This window comes from Trachemys scripta, chromosome 1 (assembly GCF_013100865.1).
Source record: "Trachemys scripta elegans isolate TJP31775 chromosome 1, CAS_Tse_1.0, whole genome shotgun sequence".
Taxonomy (NCBI): Eukaryota; Metazoa; Chordata; order Testudines; family Emydidae; genus Trachemys; species Trachemys scripta.
In genome coordinates this window covers 117,499,241-117,521,005 of record NC_048298.1, presented here as the reverse complement: position 1 = coordinate 117,521,005, position 21,765 = coordinate 117,499,241, and the positions used below count along the sequence as shown (strand labels likewise).

The following is a 21,765-nucleotide window of genomic DNA, read 5'->3' as shown; positions in this document are numbered from 1 at the left end:
CTGCTCTTGGGGCATCTAGTTATAGAAGGGAGTCAAGAGACCATGTGTGACTTTGACAAACAGAGGACAGTGTCCTAGATAGAGGAATCTCTGCCAGATCATCAAAGGGTTTTTTTCCTTTCTACCAGCATCATCTCACTCTCGTCTGGGTGAAGCTTGAACCAGCGGCTTTTCATCCAATTGTGTAGGAAGCTGGTCAGTTGACTGCAGTGTGTGAGTTTGATGAGATTGAACCAAAGAGCTGGGTGTCATTGGGATACTTTTGGCATTTGAGCATAAGCCAGCCCGCTATTTTCCTCAGTGGTCTTATATACTGGGGACATGGCTGAAAACGAGTATAGGATTTAACCTTGTGGGAATCTGCACATTGGATCATGTATATTGCTCCTTGCAATTCTGTGGGACATATCCAGAAAGAATGAGTTAAGTTGTTTTAATGTAGTAGAGCCGGTCAGTACATTTTTAACTTAACATTTATTTGCTAGAAAATGCCAATTTGTCAAAACCAAAATAGTTTGACAAATTTCCTGTTTAAAAAAGATTTTGGAAAAAAAGTTTCAAAATGTCCCTTTTCAACATTTTCAAAATGAAAGTTCCATTTTCAGGTCACGATGACACTTTTGTTTAGAAATTTAAGTTAATTTATAATAAACAAATGTAAAATAAAAAGGTCAACATCAAAATGAAATGCTGTAAAATTATCAGTTGACCCAATATGACATCTTTCAATGTTTTGGTTAGAAAATGTTGTCCGGATTTTGACTTTTCATGCTAGGTCAGTGTGAAAAAACTTTTAAAAAATCTTAAAAATTCTCGTAAGATGGGAAACATGTTTCCGGCTCAGCTCTAGAAGGTAGCTCCATTAAGTGAACAGCACATTGCCCATTTGTACCAGCTGAGAGTGTGACCTATTATATCCTATTGAAGTTGTATGGGCAGTTTAAGTGATTAAAAAGAAATTACTAGAGCAGGGAAGAATATTCATTATGAACAACTTTGTGATGAAATCCAGCTATTCTCGCCCAACTCCCCCCCCCCATTCAGAAAGTGTTCGGAATAATATGGGTACTTATAATATATTTGGCTTTCATCATTTTGCAACATAAGTTCTCATGAAAAATGTCAACTTATTGGTTGTTTTAGTTATTTTTCTTTTCTTCATCATCATTTCACAGGGCAGTGACTGATTTGATATACACATTTATCTTTGTGTCATACAAACCTGGTGTTTTCTTCTAGGTGTAAAATAAAATGCCTATGTGACTTAGGAACCATACATTCCATTTTAACAAGTGACTTCAGAAGTAACTCCCAATGCGGCCTATGTGCTTTTAAAAATCCCACTGAGGGCCTCGCTCCATCTTTAAACACCTAAATACATTTAAGAATCTGGTCCTTCGGCGTTTAGGAGTCCAAGTTTCATTGTAATTTGCTCCTAAGTGCCTGAGACCTAAAGGTATTTAAGCACTTAGTTCCCATTGATTTAATGCCTAAGTAGGATCTGGGCCTAATTCTCTTTTGAAAATGGGACTTAGGCACTTTTGAAAATTTTGCTCTCACAACTTATTACTGTAATTCATTTACCTCAGATATACTAGATCACAGAAACTGAAGAGAACTCCACAGACAATGCTGCCTTGGCTTGCATGCTGAACTCAGTAGGGTTCTATGGGAACAGGGTAAGTCAGGGCAGACTTTGTCATAGAATTGTACCTTACAGGAAAGCACTACTCATTATTTCAAGTTCACTCCTCTGTTATTTTTTTTGGTGTTGCACCTTTCATTTGAGGGATTTGGTCAGATCTTTTAAAGGGCAATCTCACACATTTGGTACTGAGAGTACAAGGTCTGGGCCCATTTGTTTTCTCTGCATTACAATAAGAAGGGGCAGTCTTGTCTACTGAATAGAGCTCTGGACTAGGACTCTGGAGACCTGGGTTCTGTTCCTCCTTCTGATGATGATCTGCTGTGTGGTGATCTTGAGCAAGTCATTGCACCACTCTGTGCCTTTGTTTCCCCTCTTATAGTTTGTCTATTTAGATTGTGAGCTCTTCCAGGCAAGGACTATCTCTCATTATGTGACTGTACAATGTCCAACACAAAAGCACCCCGACCTCAGTTGTCTCTGGTGGTACCACAGCTAACTAATAAGCTCTGCTAACTTAGGCAGTTCTATAGGAGGTCATCTTGTCCTGGAAATTTCCCATTAACAGAGAGAGCTAAGGTCATCACCTTTTAAATGTAGATTTTTGAGACAATGTTATCCTATCACAATGTGACATGTGGAGTTAGTCACAGAAGCAAGCATTTTCAGGAATTTTATAGCTTGCTTGAGCCAAATCACATGAATTTTCCCTCCAAACTTTATCAACAAACTTCAGCGGAGAGAGTAAAAATGCAATAAAATGGAGCATTCAAAAGAAACCAGAAAAAAGTGGTCTGCTGTTTTTTTGTGGCTCTAGACAACTCCATAAGATGACTTCACCTAAAAATGCAAATATTCATGGAGTAACACCAGATATTTTTCCATAAACAGCACCAAGACATTTCTGTGTGCTTTAAAAAAATTCTTAAAATGATGTAGATTTAGAATAAGAGAAACAGCAGAAGAAAAAACAAACCATTTTCTTTTCAACATTTTTTTTTTTTTTTTTTTTTAAACTCTGCCAAGGTTTTCCCTGGTAACAATTTCTTCAAAATGTTCCAGTTCAGGGGTCAGAGGTGGTGTCTCTTTGCAAGGGGAGAGGAAGGGATGGGAGTAGGTATTCATTTGGAATGAGTATAATGGACCTTTCTTCATGGATTACAACTAAATTCAAATAATTATACAGACAAAAATATGATCTACAGTATGCGCAATCTAGCTGGAGCTATCACACGGAGTTTGTCACATTCTCTAGGTTAAATAAGCTTTGAAAAATCTCTTCTTCTACCTCCAAGGCAGAGAGGAGAATTACCATTTACTTGTAAGGTAAAATATAATTAGGTTTTCAAACAGTTTAACCCAAGTAATGTTTGTTTAAGATTCCCTAACCACACTGCACTGCCCTTAACACAGAGATTGACTAGCCTACACTTGGATGCTCTTTAGCGGATAAAGACCATGTTGCGGTGACAGCAAAGGAATTCAGTTCCTATATTCTCCATGCTGCTTTTTCTTTCTTTGTGGCAGTGCTCCAAGGGAAAAAGGTGACTTTATGTTTTGTCTGTCTCTTTCGGCCTCTTCATCCTCGTCGTATCTTTCATCCTCATCTTCATCCTCGCTATGATGAGGGCTGGAATGCTGAGAGACAGAAGGCGATGGTGGTACTGATGAAGGCCTGGGGTACCTGAAACCTTCCGTCTGCCAGAGACATAAGCAAGAAATAAACATTATGCCAGTGCAGCTTGTTTAGTTACACAGAGTGACGATAGGTCGATATATCCAGAGGGCCAAGGCAAAGATGATGTATAAGTAAGGCCCTACCAAATTCACGGTCCATTTTGGTTAATTTCACGGTCATAGGATTTTAAAAATCATAAAGTTCATGATTTCAGCTATTTAAATCTGAAATTTCATGGTGTTGTAATTGTAGAGGTCCTGACCCAAAAAAGGAGTTGCGGGGGGGAGGTCGCAAGGTTATTGTAGGGGATACTGCTACCCTTACTTCTGTGCTGCTGCTGGCAGCGGTGCTGCCTTCAGAGCTGGGCAGCTGGAGAGCCACCGCTAGCAGCAGCGCAGAAGTAAGAGAGGCAATACCATACCATGCCACCCTTACTTCTGCACTGCTGCCTGAAGAGCTGGGCCCTCAGTCAGCAGCTGCCACTCTCCCGCCACTCAGCTCTGAAGGCAGCAGCGTAGAAGTAAGGGTGGCCTGGCATGGTATCGTCTTGCCACCCTTACTTTTGTGCTGCTGCTGGCGGGGCACTCCTTCAGTGCTGGGCACCCGGCCAACAGCCACTTCTCTCTTCCCGCCCAGCTCTGAAGGCAGTGCAGAAGTAAGGGTGGCAATACCCCCCAAAAATAATCTTGTGACCACCCCCCGCAACTCCCTTTTGGGTCAGAACCCCCAATTTGAGAAATGCTGGTCTCCCCCATGAGATCTGTATAATATAGGGAAAAAGCACACAGAAGACCAGATTTCACAGGAGGAGACAGATTTCATGGTCCCGTGATGCGTTTTTCATGGCTGTGAGTGTGGTAGGTCCCTGTGTATAAGGTAATGAAGGCTACATCTGCCCCATACACCAAACTTAGACTCCCTTAGGTCTATTTACTGCCCGTGTTATAGGGAGTCAAAGCTGATGTAATTTACATGGAGGACCCATATGAAAACTAAGTGGGATGGAGGTGTTCCCCCTCTGCTGTGTAGCCTACATAAGGGCCAGGCAGAATTCTGAAGAGTGCAGGGGCTGTCCTTTTCCTTCCCCTCTGGGGACCATGCACAGCCTATCACTCTCAGCCCTGGCCTGCAGAACCATAGTGATGCAGCAGGGGGAGTAAGCTGCAGCCCATAAGGAATATAGCAGCGGGTGTGCTCCCTTTGCTCGACAAGTAGCTGGTGGAGGCATCCTGGGGCTTTCCCTTTGCAGCAGTGCAATCTGTTTTGTCTCTGGGCCATGCCTGGAAGGCATGATCTAGCCCAAGCACCTGTGACTTTTAAATAAAAATTTAACAGGAAAAGTCCATATTCTTCATGGCAACACAGAGCTGCCGGTTTTAAAATGGAGTGAAGTGGGAAAACAAAAGAAGCATCTATAAATTAAGGGTTCTGCTCATTTTCCATCTGGTAACTCAGAATGGTCAAAACTCCCCCAAATCTACACACAGTTCGTCAAACCCTACAAAAAACAAAATTCAATTTCAAACGGATTAAAGACCATTCAAAAAGCGAAGCCTTTGTCAGGCCTCTGTTTTCACACTTGCAGTTGTGCCTGTATTTCACTGCAAGTGCAGTTTGGTTCGTGCAGGTACTTTCAGGCCCCCTAAGGTACTTAGCTGCTCACATAACACTCTTTGCACCCCACAAAGCAGAGCCCAGCTTTTTGAAAAGTTAACCCTTGGTGTGAAAAGTTTCGCCCTAAGAGGAGTATTTTTAGTAGTTAAAAATAAGGATTGTATGCAGAATATCCACCTCTGCTTTAAGTATAATGTAAGGCTTTAAGATCTACTATTATAATCTGACATTCGAGACCTTATTGACAATCTAAAGAAAACTACCTTTTGAATAAGATGTGGTACAACCTTCAACTCCCCGTATCTTTGGAGGAGTTCAAGGCTGGTTTTGCAGACGTGGCTAAATTATTATAACACCAAGGCCATATCATAAGTCAGCTCTAAGATCTTATTGCAAAGCTAGGTTTCCAAAGCCTTCTGTCATGCTCTTTATGTCTTAATAGCCTGGAAGGAGTTCTAACATAATATTAACCCAGCACCCTAATATGCACATTCATTTCAAAACACTGAATTTAACTCCCCCTGCAGCAGCTATAAAATGTAGCAAAATACAAAACAATGAAGTAGATCAATAATCTAATTTTTGATGAGCTAACTGGTTTCACAAATGACTATTTCCATCTTTCCCTTTAAAATTCCCCCGTGTTTCATAAATCTTCATTATTAATAGAGATGGACTGAAATCTAAATTTTGGGTCCAAAATCAAAATACGTGGTCCAAGCCCATCTGTTGTTAGGTGCCAACACTAACCCTACCCCTAACCGTAACCAACTCCCATCAACGTCAAGATTCTCAAAACTTCCAGGATAAATTTTCCATTTACATTAAGTAAACTGGTTAGTGGAGTTACTGGATTTACATCAGTGCAACAGCTTGAAAAATCCCCCTCAAATATCTCTATAAGGGATAGAATCAAACTCCCTAACCTGAATATTCCTGAATCTAGGTGTGTATGAGCTGAAATCAAACCTCAGTCTGAACTTTCCTAAATTTTCGAGTGTTCACAATTGCCAGCGCAGATCCAGGTCCAAATCCAGATCAAGGGTTTTGGTCTGGGCCCCCATCTCTAGCTGTTATTTTAAAAAAATGAATTGGCAGATGAGGTTTTAAATAACTGGGTCCTAAATTTAAAACTGAGCATAATGCCACCCCAAATGGGGGCCATATATATGCAATATGCTACAAAAGTAGATTGAATGTGTGGCTTTGCTCCATCCTCAGCCTTCCCCTCATGTTTTTCAGATTATTCCTGACAGAGATCCAAATAATTTGCATGAGAATAGGTAGAGAGGCTGGATCAGGGAGTGTATGTGCAACAATTTGCAGACCCTGCCTCCGTGCCCCTAGATCCTTTTCGCCCCTTCAAAGCTCCTGTTGCAGAAGGCCTGCAGAGCAACCTTCCTATGGGTTTTATGGGGAGCAAAAATAGAAATCGCCAGTTTCTACCCAGCAGGCCAGATCCTCAGCTGGCCTAAACTGGCATAGTTCCATCAAAGTTAGTGTACACCAGCTGAGGATCTGGCCCTGTATTCTAGTTCATGGGGTTTTCTATTGGGCAGCCACACACTATCAGAATTTGGTAAAACTTGACTGTAATAAAGTATATTAAGTTCTTTATGCTCATAGGTTCATAGATCATAGACTATCAGGGTTGGAAGGGACCTCAGGAGGTCATCTAGTCCAACCCCCTGCTCAAAGCAGGACCAAACCCCAGACAGATTTTTACCCCAGTTCCCTAAATGGCCCCCCTCAAGGATTGAACTCACAACCCTGGGTTTAGCAGGCCAGTCCTCTCTTTTTCTCTCTCAAGACAGTAGTTGAAATGCAGACAAAAATCACCTATAACGATAGACATACCTTTGGTGGAGCATTTGGTTCCATCTCAAATTTATCTGGGAAAGTTCTGCTCAGAGCCAGGTGTCTGGCATGCATGTAGTACTGCAATAGAAAACAGAGGTCTACATGTGCAAAAACCCAATGAAGACTTGGGCACATTTAGGCAGCAAGAGGGAAAGTAATACTATTGTCTTCTCAAAGAAGATGCTGAAGAAAGACTGAATGGATCTTTAACTGAGGCTAACCCAGTTGGGATGGCCCTTGTGAAACTGTGGACACATTGCACTGAAGTAATGATCAAATCCTGAGAGATTTATACTGGAGTAACTGGGCAGAAACTGCTTCTTTGGCTGCAGTGAAGATACTCCTTACTCTCACAAAAGTGTAAGAGAACGGACTTCACCCACTTCAGCCAGTCTAGTTTTCTGGTGGGGATGGGGTGATTCTTTTATCCCTAAAAATATAGCACAGGTTTCTCTTTCTTGAGCGGAAATATTTATTTATTTATTTATTTATGCTCACAAATGTAATACAGTAACACACAGTACATACAGTAGACATGTTAAAACTGACTCATCCTTCAAAATGAAGGCACTGTAAGGAGAATAGATTTATGACATTGACATGCTTTTGCAAATTCAGAAAACCAGTCTGATGGTTTTGCAAAAGTTCAAACTCCATGAAGTTTGCACATTCCGAGGGCCCACACCGAAATGACAGTTTACTGTGACAGGCTGTGATCCTGTAATAGGATCCACATGGACATAAGGTCCTCCCAAATGGATCCCAGTGCAGGATAAGGAACATAGTAATTAAAGCAGTGGTACATTTTACTCATCTCTTCACCTGTGGACTTTAGAATACTGATCTACCTCCCTCTGGTTAATGTGTGGTATTGCATCATTCTCTGTACTAGGCTAAGGGTGTTATTTGGCCTTCACAGCACAGTCCTGGTTTGGGGATGGTGCAGAATCCCAATGGTATTTTAGGCAGAATAGGTGGGATTTTCAAAAATGCCTAGGTGACTTGGGAGCACAAATCTAATTGAAAGTCATTTACACTTTTGCTCCGAAATCACTTGGGTGCTTTTAAGACTCCCATCCAATGCCTCCCAAGGTCTAGGGATGCTGCTGCACCATCCCTGAAGATGGTATAATGTCCACTCTCCATTGTACAGTTTGGAGAGGCTCGTGCTGCCAGTGGCACTAGCCTTGTGCAGTCTTTGTGCTTGCAAGCATAAGGACCACATTGTGTTTGGCTCCTGCTTGAAACAAACAGATCAAGTTGATTCCTCAGCTTGGGAATAAGTGGGTACTTGAGTAAGTGAATAGGGAGACTTCCCTGAATTGGGGCCTTGGTGTTAATGATGACAGATTCTATTCCCAATAAACATTGTGGTGGATAAGTGTTTGGGCCAACGGCTTGTTATATACCCACTAAACACAGTCACATACCCTGCCTAAATATCTCCAGTCCAGTAGGTCTGAGAGCCTCTCAGTTCGATTTCTCTGGATGATCCTCTGACGCCGTGACTGCTGGCAAAATCCATACAAGAACTGAGTCAGCTGGTTACATGACTCATCGGGAGAGCGGTACCTCCTGTCAACTATGTAAATGCCTGAGGACACAAACAAAGTTGCAGATGAACAGGTATGGAAGCGAGCTTTTGACCTTTTAAATTTCATTTCTATCTTTCTTTACACATAATCTTTTAAATATAACAAGTATGGACTTGTTTTATAATAGGTGGAGCAAGGAATGACAAGTGTTTCTATTCTAACAAGGCATTTCAGCAGCTGGTGAGAAATGCTTTTGATTTTTTACCTTTCAGGCTGAAATTTGGTAGATCTGTTCTCCGCTCAGGAAGGCTTTTATTGTTTTAAAGTCTGTGCAAAAATGGTCCAAGTGCTTTTGTGTGGTAAAAAAAAAATTCGCTTTTCCATTATAAAAAAAATTGCTACCTTTTCTTGAATACCCGTGGTGGCTCAGTGATGTGAGGTGGTGGTGTGAAATTTGGCAGACAAGAGACACAGGCTATGTCTTCTCTGCAAAAGGTGGTGTGTTTTTATATTGAGACAGCTAACTTGAGTTAACTATCTCAATGTAAAATCCTAGTGGAGACAAGGCACAGCTAATTATTACCTCAGTGTTGCTAGTCAAGGTCAACACTTTATTCCCCATCTGTGGTTGAACGTGACTCACAACAAGGGGTAAAAACTATAGTGCTTTGTCACCACTAGGATTTTACAGCCAGACAGCTATCTCCACGTAAATACCTAATTTTGCAGTAAAGACATAGACATTCATGTACTTTTTGGAAGTTTGGTGAAAACTGGTTGTGATCTGTGAGAGTTATAAGGATTTGTAAATAGGCCTTTGTTCATGCACATCAAATTCTGTAATGCAATATCTTTATGATGTGCCAACATTTTGTTCTTTTTCAACCTCACTCTAAACACCAACTTTTTTGAAGATTCGGGGCCAAGGCCCAGATCTTAAGGTATTTAGGCACCTATCTCTGATTGGTTTCAAGGACGTGGGCCTTGATTCTCATTTATAATAAGGCCCCATTACATTATAAAAGTGCCTTAAAGAGGCCTTATTGTAAATAAGAATCTCAGTTTGGTTTAGTCAAGTTATCCTCTCTCTTTCATGGACTCCACAAACTGTTGCTGCTATCCCAGGAAAGCCATCATGAATTCTTAAAGCAGAGGCAGATTTCCACCACTCCCTTAGAAAGACTAATAGATAGTCCAATTGGAAGGGATTGAAGGAAGAAGTTAGTTGAGATGGAAGAAGGGCTAATGAGCTAGCTGGGATTGGAGATTTGGGGAAGACCAAAAAGAGACAGGAGGGAGAAGAACAGGTTTTGGATAAACACCTAAACTTTCAATCCAAATCCAATAGCTGAACTTTGGGGTTTGTCCATCAATAATTTTTCTTCAGCAAGGAGAGAAAGTGCAATATGCGCAGTCACAAAACAGCTGGTTAGTTGGGTTCCGAAATCTGATGAGTTTTAAAGCACTGTTAACAAGCTCACCATAAGCAGCTGGGTCGGCTACATGCTCCTGCATGAAACAGCCAAATCCAGAGAGGTTTGTGGTCACACTGGGAATGCCCATCACAGTGCACTCAGCTACCGAAAGAGACATAAAAAGAGATTTCATGTCAATGTGCGTGGCTCGGTTTCATCTTGAGTGGATAGAAACAGAAAATAGAATGATGTAAAGCCCTTTCAGTGCCAGAGCTGGTCAGAAGGTTTCAATGAAAAACCATCATGATTTTTGCTGTGTGTTCTTTCTTCCCTCCCTCTTCCCCCCACTGCCATTCAATCAGAAAAGTTCAAAGAAAGTGACATTTTGATGAGAAATGGAAATTTGTCCCCCCCTTTTTTTGCAAGCCCTTATTTCTGTTTTCCAGCTAACACTAATTAATATCCTCTGTGAGCCCAGTGTTCACATGTGGGAGCCTAAATCCAATGTCCAGACCCTTCCTTTGGCTTTGAAATGGGCACCTGCTGTGTGCACATGCTCATTTCATGTACATATTTGCAAATCTAACTGCCCAAATGCAGGACTTGGGCCTCGTAATTAATCTCCCACATTTGTAAACTGGGTTCTGTATCTTCGGCCACAGGGAGAAAAATCATAAAAATATGATTGCTTTCAAAGCCAGTCTATCTAATTATTTTTCCAGTTATACAGTAGATGCAGGGCAAATTGTGCTATAAATCATAAATATGATATCAAATTGTGCTCTCCTTTTATAACTATTATTATTATTATTTACTGAGCACCAACAGGTTCTTCCATAAAGGAAGGCATGTTCCCCATACAAAGCAGCATACAGTTTAAATCAGATGTTAGCGCTTTAACCCTTAAAATGCCATTAAAAAACCTATATGACAATAGGACTGATACCAGATATAGAATTTAGGATTAGGCTGAAACTAAAAAAACATCAAGAAGGGTCTATTTTTATTCTTGGGAGATTCATATGGGTAACCCATTAGGATGAGCAAAACCACTCCCTCAAACTGAGTGCCAGCCAAACTTTTCTGTGTTAAGCTATTCTAAAGTCTAACATCAAAATCTTCCCCAGCTCTCACAATTTCCCCCCTCTCCCCATATCCTGGTTTGGGCTGGGACAAGAAGCTAAAGTGCTGAAATACAGCCAGATAATTGTGACCCAGTTGGAACAGGAGACAGGAAGTTTTAAACATTGTCTGAGAAAGCTTGATTTTGTGAGATTTCTACTCAGATTCACTGGCCAACTACAGATATGCTTCAGATAAGCACCCAAAACTTTCAGATGCTTATCATAACTAAGGGAGATATTTTCAAAGGCACAAATGGAAGTTAGGCACTTAGCCCTAGATCCTCAAAGGCATTTGGGCACGATAGGAGTTAGGCACCAAAATATCTTAGAGCATCTGGGCTCTAATTCCTAGGTTGAAAACCTGACTGCCACTGCACCTTTAAATATCTCACCCTAATCCTATGAGGTTTATCTATTACTACTTGTAAGTTGTCGTCTTCATTTTTGCCACTTCTCTGTTCGTGGTTGGCAATTTTTATAGCCTTCTTCCAAAACTCTTGATCATATGCCAGGCTGTCATGAAGATTGGCCTTTGTGAGCTCCACTGATATCCAGTCCATGTACTGAGTCCTTGGTGTCTATCGCTACTCCTACGGCCTGGTCTACACTGGGGGGGGGGGGGGATCGATCTAAGATACGCAACTTCAGCTATGAGAATAGCGTAGCTGAAGTCGACGTATCTTAGATCAACCTAGAATCACTTACTCTGCATCCTCGCGGTGCGGGATCGATGGCCGCCGCTCCCCCATCGACTCCGCTTCCGCCTCTTGCCGTGGTGGAGTTCCGGAGTCGACGGCAGAGCGATCGTGGATCGATTTATCGCGTCTACACTAGACGCGATAAATTGATCCCCGATAGATCGATCACTATCCGCCTATCCGGCGGGTAGTGTAGACGTATCCTAAATGTTCATAGTAAATACCAACAGAAATATCCAGCAGACTGAAAATATTAGTACCAGATAGTGTAAATGTGTATCACACCATTGAAATCAATGCAGTTATGTCAAATTACACTAGCTGAGGACATTTTGGATTGCGTCTATTTTCTTGCCTCATTATTGCAATATATACATTCCTCCAAATCTCTTTTTTTAAGGGCAGATGCTTGATGTTACTGCACACAAAATGGATTCGTCTTCTAATGCTACAGCAGACAGAAAGGTTACATGTGATTGTGGGAAAGTCAGGGTTGAAAGCAGGGACAACGCTGGGTGGTTTTCTGTCAATGGAGCAATGCCAATTTACACCAGCTAAAAATCTGGTCTAAGAACTTTGCCATCAGCAGAAGCTTTGTAATGGAGAGGAAACAGAGTCAAAAGCATTCTTACATCATTACAGTAGAAACTGAATGGCAAGCTACTCCATCTTTTTAAATGCCCCGAGTGGTAAAATGCATATTAAACTTCTGACAACAGTCAGCCTAAAGATTGCTTACCTGGAGTGTAACCCCAAGGCTCATAGTATGAGGGAAACACCCCCAAATGGCAGCCTCTGACAAAGTCTTCATAGTCCATGGGTAATAATGGACTTGTTGAAGACAGGAACTCTGGGTGTAATATCACCTGGATATTCAAAACTTACATTAGAGCCGAAAGAAAAATAGAATAAATATTTTTATTATATAAGAGATCAAGCAGTTAGTGCCTTCATCCCTAGCCTAAGCCTAGGAATCTGGACATTGCCTTCTGTGTCCCTCCCTAATTCTATTTGTACATAGCCCAGTTTGATAACATTCATAATTTTTGGTACCTTAATTTGTTTCCCCCCGCTAGAGGAGATTTTGGAACAAATTGATAAACTAAATAGTAATAAGTCACCAGGACCAGATGTTATTTACCCAAGACTTCTGAAGGAACTCAAATGTGAAATTGCAGAACTACTAACTATAGTGTGTAACCTATCATTTAAATCCGCTTCTGTATGAAATGACTGGAGGATAGCTAATGTGACGCCAATTGTTAAAAAGGGCTCCAAAGGTGATCCTGGCAATTAGAATCTGGTAAGCCTGACTTCAGTATCAGGCAAACTGGTTGAAACTATAGTGAAGAACAAATTTGTCAGACACATAGATGAACATAATTTGTTGGGGAAGAGTCAACATGGTTTTTGTAAAGGGAAATCATGCCTCACCAGTCTACTAGAATTCTTTGAGGGGGTCAACAAGCATGTGGACAAGGGGGATCCAGTGGATATAGAGTATTTAGATTTTCAGAAAGCCTTTGACAAGGTCCCTCACCAAAGGCTCTTAAGCAAAGTAAGCTGTCATGGAATAAGAGGGAAGGTCCTCTCATGGATTGGTAACTGGTTAAAAGATAGGAAACAAAGAGTAGGAATAAATGGTCAGTTTCCAGGATGGAGAGAGGTAAATAGTGGTGTTCCCCAGGGGTCTCTACTGGGACCATTCCTATTCAATATATTCATAAATGATCTAGAAAAAGGGGTAAACAGTGAGGTGGCAAAATTTGCAGATGATACAAAATTGCTCAAGATAATTAAGTTCCAGGCAGACCGCAAAAAGGATCTCTCAAAACTGGGTGACTGGGCAACAAAATGGCAGATGAAATTCAATGTTGATAAGTGCAAAGTAACGCACATTGGAAAACATAATCCCAACTATACATATAAAATGATGGGGTCTCTGAAAACATCCACTCAATGTGCAGTGGCAGTCAAAAATGTGAACAGAATGTTGGGAATCATTAAGGAAGGGGTAGATAATAAGTAAGGCTAAGATTTTGTCATGGTTATTTTTAGTAAAATTCACGGACAGGTCACGGCAATAAACAAAAATTCATGGAAGCCGTGACCTGTCTGTGGCTTTTGCTGCTGCAGCTCCATGGTTTCCCCCCGCCACTGTGATGGCTGGGAGCTGTGTGGTTCCTCCTCTACTCAGGGCAGCTGGAAGCTGCAGGGGGTTCCCTTCTGCACACTGCAGCAGGGAGCTGCAGGGTGACCATATTTCCCAAAGAGAAAATGGGACACTCCCAGCTACTCGCCTGAAGTGTTTCCCTTTCCCCCACCCCCACCCTGTGCGAGGCTGTAACCCTGAGGAGGGCCCCTCAGGAGTCTGTCACTGGAACCTTGCAGGGGGCTCCCTGTCACCTGTCGCTGCTGTCGCCTGTTGCTGGAACCCTGCCAGGGCCCTGCTGGATGCCAGCAGGAGTCCAGCAGTCCCTGGGGCTGAGGCAGAGAATGTCACAGAGGTCTCTGGAAGTCACAGATTCCGTGACTTCCATGATCTCTGTGACATAAATGTAGCCTTAATAATAAGACAGAAAATATCATGTTGCCTCTATATAAATCCATGGTATGCCCACATCTTGAATACTGCATGCAGATGTGGTCGCCCCATCTCAAAAAAGATATACCGGAATTGGAAAAGGTTCAGAAAAAGGCAACAAAAATTATTAGAGGTACGGAATGGCTTCCGTATGAGAAGAGATTAATAAGACTGGGACTTTTCAGCTTGGAAAAGAGACAACTAAGGGGGGATATGATAGAGATCTATAAAATCATGACTGGTGGGGAGAAAGTAAATAAGGAAGTGTTATTTACTCCTTCTCATAACACAAGAACTAGGAATCACCAAATTAAATTAATAATCAGCAGGTTTAAAAGAAACAAAAGGAAGTATTTCTTTACACAACGCACAGTCAACCTGTGGAACTCCTTGTCAGAGGATGTTGTGAAGGCCAAGACTATAACAGGATTCAAAAAAGAACTAGATAAGTTCATGGAGGATAGGTCCACCAATGGCTATTAGCCAGGATGGAGAGGGATATTGTCCCTAGCCTCTGTTTGCCAGAAGCTGGGAATGGGCAACAGGGATGGATCACTTGGTGATTACCTGTCCTGTTCATTCCCTCTGGGGCACCTGGCATTGGCCACTGTCGGAAGACAGGATACTGGGCTAGATGGGCCTTTGGTCTGACCCAGTATAGCCATTCTTATGTTCACCCCTCTACATACATGGTACCTTTTCTTTTATAATCTTTTCATATAAACCTATTGTGGAAATAGTGTTGACATCTAAAACTATTCTTCAGATGGTTCATTGGTGACATCATCCCCTCTTTTTAATAAGGAAAACAACAGAATTGAACACTATGGGTTAGGGCAGGGGTGGCCAAACTGTGGCTCATGAACCACATGTGGCTCTTTTACCATTAAAGTGCAGCTTGCGGAGGCCCCCACACCTCCCCCCAATTCTCCACCTACCAGGCTAGAGGTGGGGGCAGAAGCTTGGGACCTCTACCTTGCAGCGCCGTGGTGGGGTAGGGAATTCTGCCTAGCTGGGAGGGCCCCGAGCCCCATCAGGTGCCTCCCGCAGGGCTGAAGCTCTGAGCCCCAGCAGGTTTGCCCTGGCTCTCGAACTTCTGAAGATTGTCGTATGCGGCTTGGAGGGCCAGTAAGTTGGCCACCTCTGAGTTAGGGTATGGCATTTAGCCACAGCCTACAGGGGGTGTGCTACCTAGGTACGCTGCCCCAAAGGAGATCTCACGAGGAGACGCAATCCCTCTCTGAGCCACATAACACTAAAGGTGACGATGTAAGCCACATCACCCACTTTGGGAACCCTGCCCAGAAGTGTGGGCAGAAAGAGGCTGTGGAGTACGGGCTCAACCTTTACTGGGCTTGCCTACCACAAATATATGGGGTTCATGTTCATTGCAAGGGTTGGAAGGTGCTCTTTTCCTCTCTTTATAATATGGCCCTGTTATTAGATTTGGGTAAACAACATATAAAGCTTTACTGGGCTGCAGGCCCATCAGATGAAATTCCAGCCTCAAAGAAGTCAATGGAAGTTTAGCCATTGACTTCAATGGGGCCAGGATTTTAAAAATTGTATCTAGAATGTTTTAACAACAGCTATGCCACCCCTAACATTAAATGCCTAACTTGAAATTCTGTGGGTAATAAGCGGGTGATGGTGTCTGTGAAAAGTGACTGGCTGTTGCTATTCAAAGAGGTGTTGGGTATTTTATTCCGCATATCTCTAGTAAGAATAACCACACTTTCTCCAACTCAGACTAATTAGGCTGAGGTAGTTTAATGAAATTCCGTTAGGGGAAAAAAAGAGAAAAAATTCACAAAGAGAGATTGTACCTTAACTCTGTCTGTGCGGTTATTGAAGAGTCCGATGCGCCGAATAGTATTGAGGATCGGGTCATTGGAATCATCGATCATGTTGTGGGTGGTCACTGGAGGCAGAGACTGTCGCTACATCAGAATAAAGGCAAACATTGATCAAGGCATGAAAAATGGCTGGCAAAGAATCCATTAACATAGAATCTTAAGGTGAAATCCTGGCCCCGTTGAAGTCAATGGGAGTTTTGCCATTGACTTCATTAGGACTAGGGTTTCACCCTTCAATTTTAAAGCCAGAAAGGAACATTGTGATAATTTAGTCCAACCTAGTGCATAACACAGTGCCATAGAATTTTACCTAATCATTCTTGAATCTAGCCCAATAAATTCTGCTTGTAATAGACAGTATCTTTTACAAAGACACCCATTTTGATTTAACGAATTTAAGTGATGGAGAATCACCCACATCCCAAGGTAAGGTGTTTAATGGTTAATTATCCCCACAGTTAAAAATGGAAGAGTCCAGGAATCAAGAAGGGATGGGAAATAAAACAAGGACTGAGATGTAGTAGGACGAGGAATTGTGAAGAATTTGAATTTACTATTAAAGGAGAGGACCAAGGAGTTCAGGGAAAGAAATCAGGTGGTGGGAGTGCTCTTGCGCTACCAAAAGTAGTTAGGATGGTTTGATACTAATTCTTAAAAAGAAACACAGAGACAATGGAAAAAACACACAGACTGCGTTTAAAAAGTTGACTTTAGGAGAAACGTACATGATAGAAAACGATTCTCCAATTCATACATATCCCTGTTCACTATACATGATCCTTATACATGACCGTGTTTATCTTTTCCATCCAATAACTGTGTAAGTACTGACTATTCTCTCTGACCTGAGTTGAAAAGATGGCTCTTTTCATAATGGTTACATCATCCCGGTCAAGGATCTTGTTCAAATCTGGAATTTCTCCCCTGCAAAGGCAATACAGACAGAATATATCACCAAATGGCTTGTTATTGGGCTTTTTGGACATTATGATTAAGAGTTTGCATTAAAGTTACACAGAGAAGATGAAGAAACTCAAATAGAGCTGATCCAAAATTCACTGAAGTCAACAGGCATCTTTCCAGCCTCTTCAATCAGCTTTGAATCAGGCCCTTAGAGAGTTTTTTTTCCTGTTTTCTCTATATTGTATCCACATGACTATCCTGTTCTCTTTCTCCCCCCACAGCTTTGCTGCAATTCCCCTTTGATGTATTTGGAATATTTGAAAAAGAAAACGAGTCACAAAACCTGTCATGAACTTTTATTTCTATTTTTTTGTCAAAATTTAATTTTCATTTTTAAAAATTTCCAATCAGCTCTATAGGTGAAACCAAACAAGACAAAAAAGTGTAAAAAAAATTGTGTCCATTTTTCATAGACATTTCATTTTTGTTGTTTTTTCCAACCCAATCTTTTGCATTTGGGATCATATAGATCTTCCAACTCCAGGCTAAGATCCCTTTGAAATCAATGAGAGTATGACCTGATAAAGGAGTGCAGAAATTTTCTTCCTTTTTACTATAAGCAAAGTTTCAGTATATCAGAGTTCCACTGTATTTTATCTACCTAAGCTACTTATATGGCCCCATCACCATAATACCCCACTATCCTTAATGTATTTATCCTCACAACACCACAGTGAGGTAGGGAAATACTACTATCCCCATTTTTTAGATGGGGAACTGGGACTGACAGACAAAAGGATAACATTTTCATAAGCACCTAAGTGACTTAGGAGCCTGCATCCCATTCATTCTCAATGAGACTTAGGCTCTTAAATGCTTAAGTCACCTTTGAAAATGTTACCTTAAGTTACTTACCCAAGCTCACACAGGAAGTCTATTATGAAGCAGGAACTTGAACATGGATTTCCTAAATCCCTAATGACACCGTTTGTTCCTACCTCTCCCCAATTCTTTTCTTACATCCATAATACACATCTATAAACAACACAGGTGATACAGTGGGCTCCTCTGCAATATAAACACAAAGTGACCTACATACTCACTTCAGTAGTGCATCGTAGAGTTTCTTTCCAAATTTTTCTTTCACACATTGTGCGGTGTCCCTAGTAAATAAATATGAAAAATGGGACATGTCAGGGGCAGGGCCAGAACACACAGTGTTTCTGCTGGTGCCCTAACTTATGCAGGGGGACCCAGGATCAGGGGAGGCAGAAAGGGAGCTACGGCCAATTCTCAGCCATACTGACTGTGATTTTAGCACTGCTGAGGAGATGACCCACAGAGATTTTCCCAAGGCCAAAAATGAAGTCAGTGGTAAAACCAGGACTAGAAATTGGGAGTGCTTGCTTCCCAATCCCTTACTCTGACAAATAGACCTCGCTAATGTCTCCGAAACAGAAAAACAGCACTGCAATGTTTGGGTGGAAAAAGCAGTGAAATGGGACACTTTTCAAGGTTGAGAGGTTTCAAATTTAACCTAACCTAGGGGGGAAAAGAGAGAGAGAGAGAGAGAGAGAGGAAATAGGTTTATTTTAAAATTCCCACCTGCAAGAGCCTTCAAAAACAAGGGATAGGACAAACTGTAGATAAGCTGCAAGCTGTTCCTCCTGATAAATTGGTTTGAAAACCAGATAACTTCTTGGCAAACCTAGGCCAAGTTGCAAACTCATAATAAAATCTGCACCAGACAATGTTTACGTCGTTTAACATTTTGTTGTAGCCCTTTTGCATGCCAGTAAAAAGCGCCTCTAAGTACAACTTGCAGTTAGCATATCAAGCCACTAGATGGCATTTCACAGAACATAAAGTACAGCTAAAAGCACTGCACTCAAAAACCAGCAAATGTAGTGTAAAGTCATAAAATACTTCTATGGGACTTTTCCTGCCTTTTTGCTTTTTGAGCATTAGCGATGGGCCTCAGGCAAAAAATGTTATTGGAGCACCCTGAACTTTGGAAAATTTGGATTCCGGCTGCCAACGGTTGGTTGCCTACTGGGTTACAGTGGTTAGACTCTATATCCCACCAACACAAATCATAAAAAGCAAGGCAATAAGAAAGTAAGTCATTCACACCTCTTCGGATCCCCACTAAACAGCTCCCCTTGTCAGCCCCAACCACCTCTCTTCCACCATCTACATATTTTCACCTTCTTTCTGAACAATCAGCCATTACCTCAAAACCCCTTCTATCTTTAATGGTTCTGAGCAAGCTTTTCAAAGGTGTTCACGGGAGTTGGATGCATAGCTGCCCTTTTCTGCCTTTGGAAATTTCCCCCTAGATGTTTGTGTGCTCTGATACTTATGGTGTAGTGGTAGCTAACTGCAAAACCTTAACAGTGACCTCAGAAGCTTTAAGGCAAAATAATTCCCCAAACACACGGAATGTGTGACAGACAGATGTGCTGATTACAGCTGGGCAAATTTATTTTTTGGCAAATGGGAAATTAGATGAAAAATTCATTTTTGGGTCACAAACTATTCATGAATTTGGATTGAATTCGGATTGAATTCAGCAAATAGATTCAGCTCAAAACAAAATTGGATTTAAAAAAAAAAAGTCAAAACTGGTCAGCCATTTCAGAATTAAATGTTTTGACGTTTTGTTTCGAAACGTCATTTTGTTTAGGGAAATTAATTTTTTTTTTAGCAAAGGTGAAAAACACCCCAAAATGACCCCAAACAAATTTAAAACAAAACAAAAAAATATTAGTTTAGGTTAGAACAAAACTGTTTTTAATACAGATTTTGTTTGTTTAATTCTCCAAACTGAAAAATCAATGATTTACTCAGCTCTAGTGCTTATCTATTGATATAAAAGCATCTAAGGTTACTTAAAGTTGTGTGTTAAAAAGCAAGTGTGCTGAGGTTGTAGTATGAAAAAGGAGCACTGGATTGTGTTACTGACAGTGTGGTAGGCAGTATGAAGGTGGAAAGGAATACACAAGTCTTTCTCCTTAACTTATTTCCCTGATTTTAAAATTATAGGTGGATGGGACATACCCTGCCACAATCTTAACTGGCAGTAAATGCAGTTTTTGTGTGCTATTAATATAGAGTTAGGGTGGTTTTAACCAATTACACTGTGCGTAGTTCTGTTTGTGCTTTGTATTGGTGTGTACAAGTTAGCACTTGCCTCTCCTGGTGATATTTATACTGGGTTGGCTACACCAGTGCAAATCTCCAACATATAGATTCATAGATTCCATGGCCAGAAGGGACCACTGAGATCATCTAGTCTGACCTGCTGTATAGCACAAGCCACAGAACTTCCCCAAACTAATTCCTAGAGCAGATCTTTTAGAAACACATCCACTTTTGATTTTAAAATGGTCAGTGATGCAGAATACACCGTGACTGTGGGTAAATAGTTCCAATGGTTAATTACTCTCACCATTAAAAAATTTACACCTTATTTCCAGTCTGAATTTGTCTAGTTTAACTCCCAGCCATTGGATTGTGTTATATCTTTCTTTGCTAGACTGAAGAGTCCATTATTAAATATTTGTTCCCCATGTAGATACTTATAGACTGTAATCATGTCACCCCTTAACCTTCTCTTAACCAACATGGATGTGCTGCACCAGTTTTAAACCAGGGGAAGCTGTATTGATGCAAACCTTGTATTACAGCGATGTAATGTGTCTGCCAGGGGCAGCTCTAGGCACCAGCAAAGCAAGCACGTGCTTGGGACAGCCCATTTGCAGGGGCGGCCGGGATCCAGCCTGGGAGCTGAGAACCAACGGGGAGCCCAGGGAGCCGTAGTTCCTTGGGCCTGGTCCACACTAACCCCCCACTTCGGACTAAGGTACGCAAATTCAGCTACGTTAATAACGTAGCTGAATTCGAAGTACCTTAGTCCGAACTTACCGCGGGTCCAGACGTGGCAGGCAGGCTCCCCCGTCGATGCCGCGTACTCCTCTCGCCGAGCTGGAGTACCGGCGTTGACGGCAAGCACTTCCGGGATTGATCCGGGATCAATTTATCGTGTCTAGACAAGACGCGATAAATCGATCCCAGAAGATCGATCGCTTACATCCGGACCAGGAAGTAAGTATAGCCGTACCCTTGGTTAGCTCCCTGCCTATAGAGCCAGCCCTGGAGCAGGGAAAGAACTACATTTCCCAGCATTCCCATGGCCACTACCACCAGGAAAGGGGGAGGGAGTGAGGTAGCTGAGACCTCATGCTGCAGTGAATGGAGAGCTGCACTGCGAGTAGGGATACCATATTTTAACATTCAAAAAATAGGACACTCCACGGGGAGGGAGGGTAGCCCCACCCTGCCACCATCCACTCCCTCCGACTGCCCCCCACAGAAACCCCAATCCATCCAACCCTCTTGCTCCCTGTCCCCTGATCACCCGCTCCTGGGACCCCTGCCCCAACTGCCCCCCAGGATCCCACCCCCTATCTAAGCCCCAATGGTCCCTGTCCCCAACTGCCCCCTCCTGAGACCTTCCCCAACTTCCCCCCTAAGACTCCACCCCCTACCTGTCCCCAACAAACCCCTGGGACTCCCATGCCTATCCAACTGCTGCCTGTCCCCTAATTGCCCCCCCGAACCTCTGCCCCATCCAACCCCCCTTGCTCCCTGTCCCACCCCCTGAAACCCACTACCCCTTCTCCAACCCTCCAGCCGCCTTACCGTGCCACTCAGACCAGCGTGTCTGGCTTCGCGCAGCACCAGACACGCTACTGCATACATGCTGCTGTGCTCCCTGCGGAGCCACAGGTCCCCTGCCCCCCCCCCCCCCCCCCCCCCCCCCCCCCCCCCCCCCCCCCCCCCCGACCCAA

General features: G+C 42.3%; 1 protein-coding gene across 1 annotated transcript in view; it reads right to left on the bottom strand.

The window, feature by feature from the left end:
* Nucleotides 1–2,659: 2,659 nt before the first annotated feature.
* The window catches only part of GYS2 (glycogen synthase 2), a 78,630-nt gene continuing 59,524 nt past the window's right edge, over nucleotides 2,660–21,765 (bottom strand). The window contains exons 9-16 of the mRNA XM_034782728.1: nucleotides 18,016–18,075; nucleotides 16,855–16,933; nucleotides 15,980–16,093; nucleotides 12,309–12,435; nucleotides 9,814–9,909; nucleotides 8,228–8,391; nucleotides 6,795–6,875; nucleotides 2,660–3,343 (exon numbers count right to left, since the gene is read on the bottom strand). Of these exons, the coding sequence (XP_034638619.1) occupies nucleotides 3,128–3,343; nucleotides 6,795–6,875; nucleotides 8,228–8,391; nucleotides 9,814–9,909; nucleotides 12,309–12,435; nucleotides 15,980–16,093; nucleotides 16,855–16,933; nucleotides 18,016–18,075 (937 nt within the window). The 3' untranslated portion in view covers nucleotides 2,660–3,127. The remainder of the gene's footprint in view (nucleotides 3,344–6,794; nucleotides 6,876–8,227; nucleotides 8,392–9,813; nucleotides 9,910–12,308; nucleotides 12,436–15,979; nucleotides 16,094–16,854; nucleotides 16,934–18,015; nucleotides 18,076–21,765) is intronic.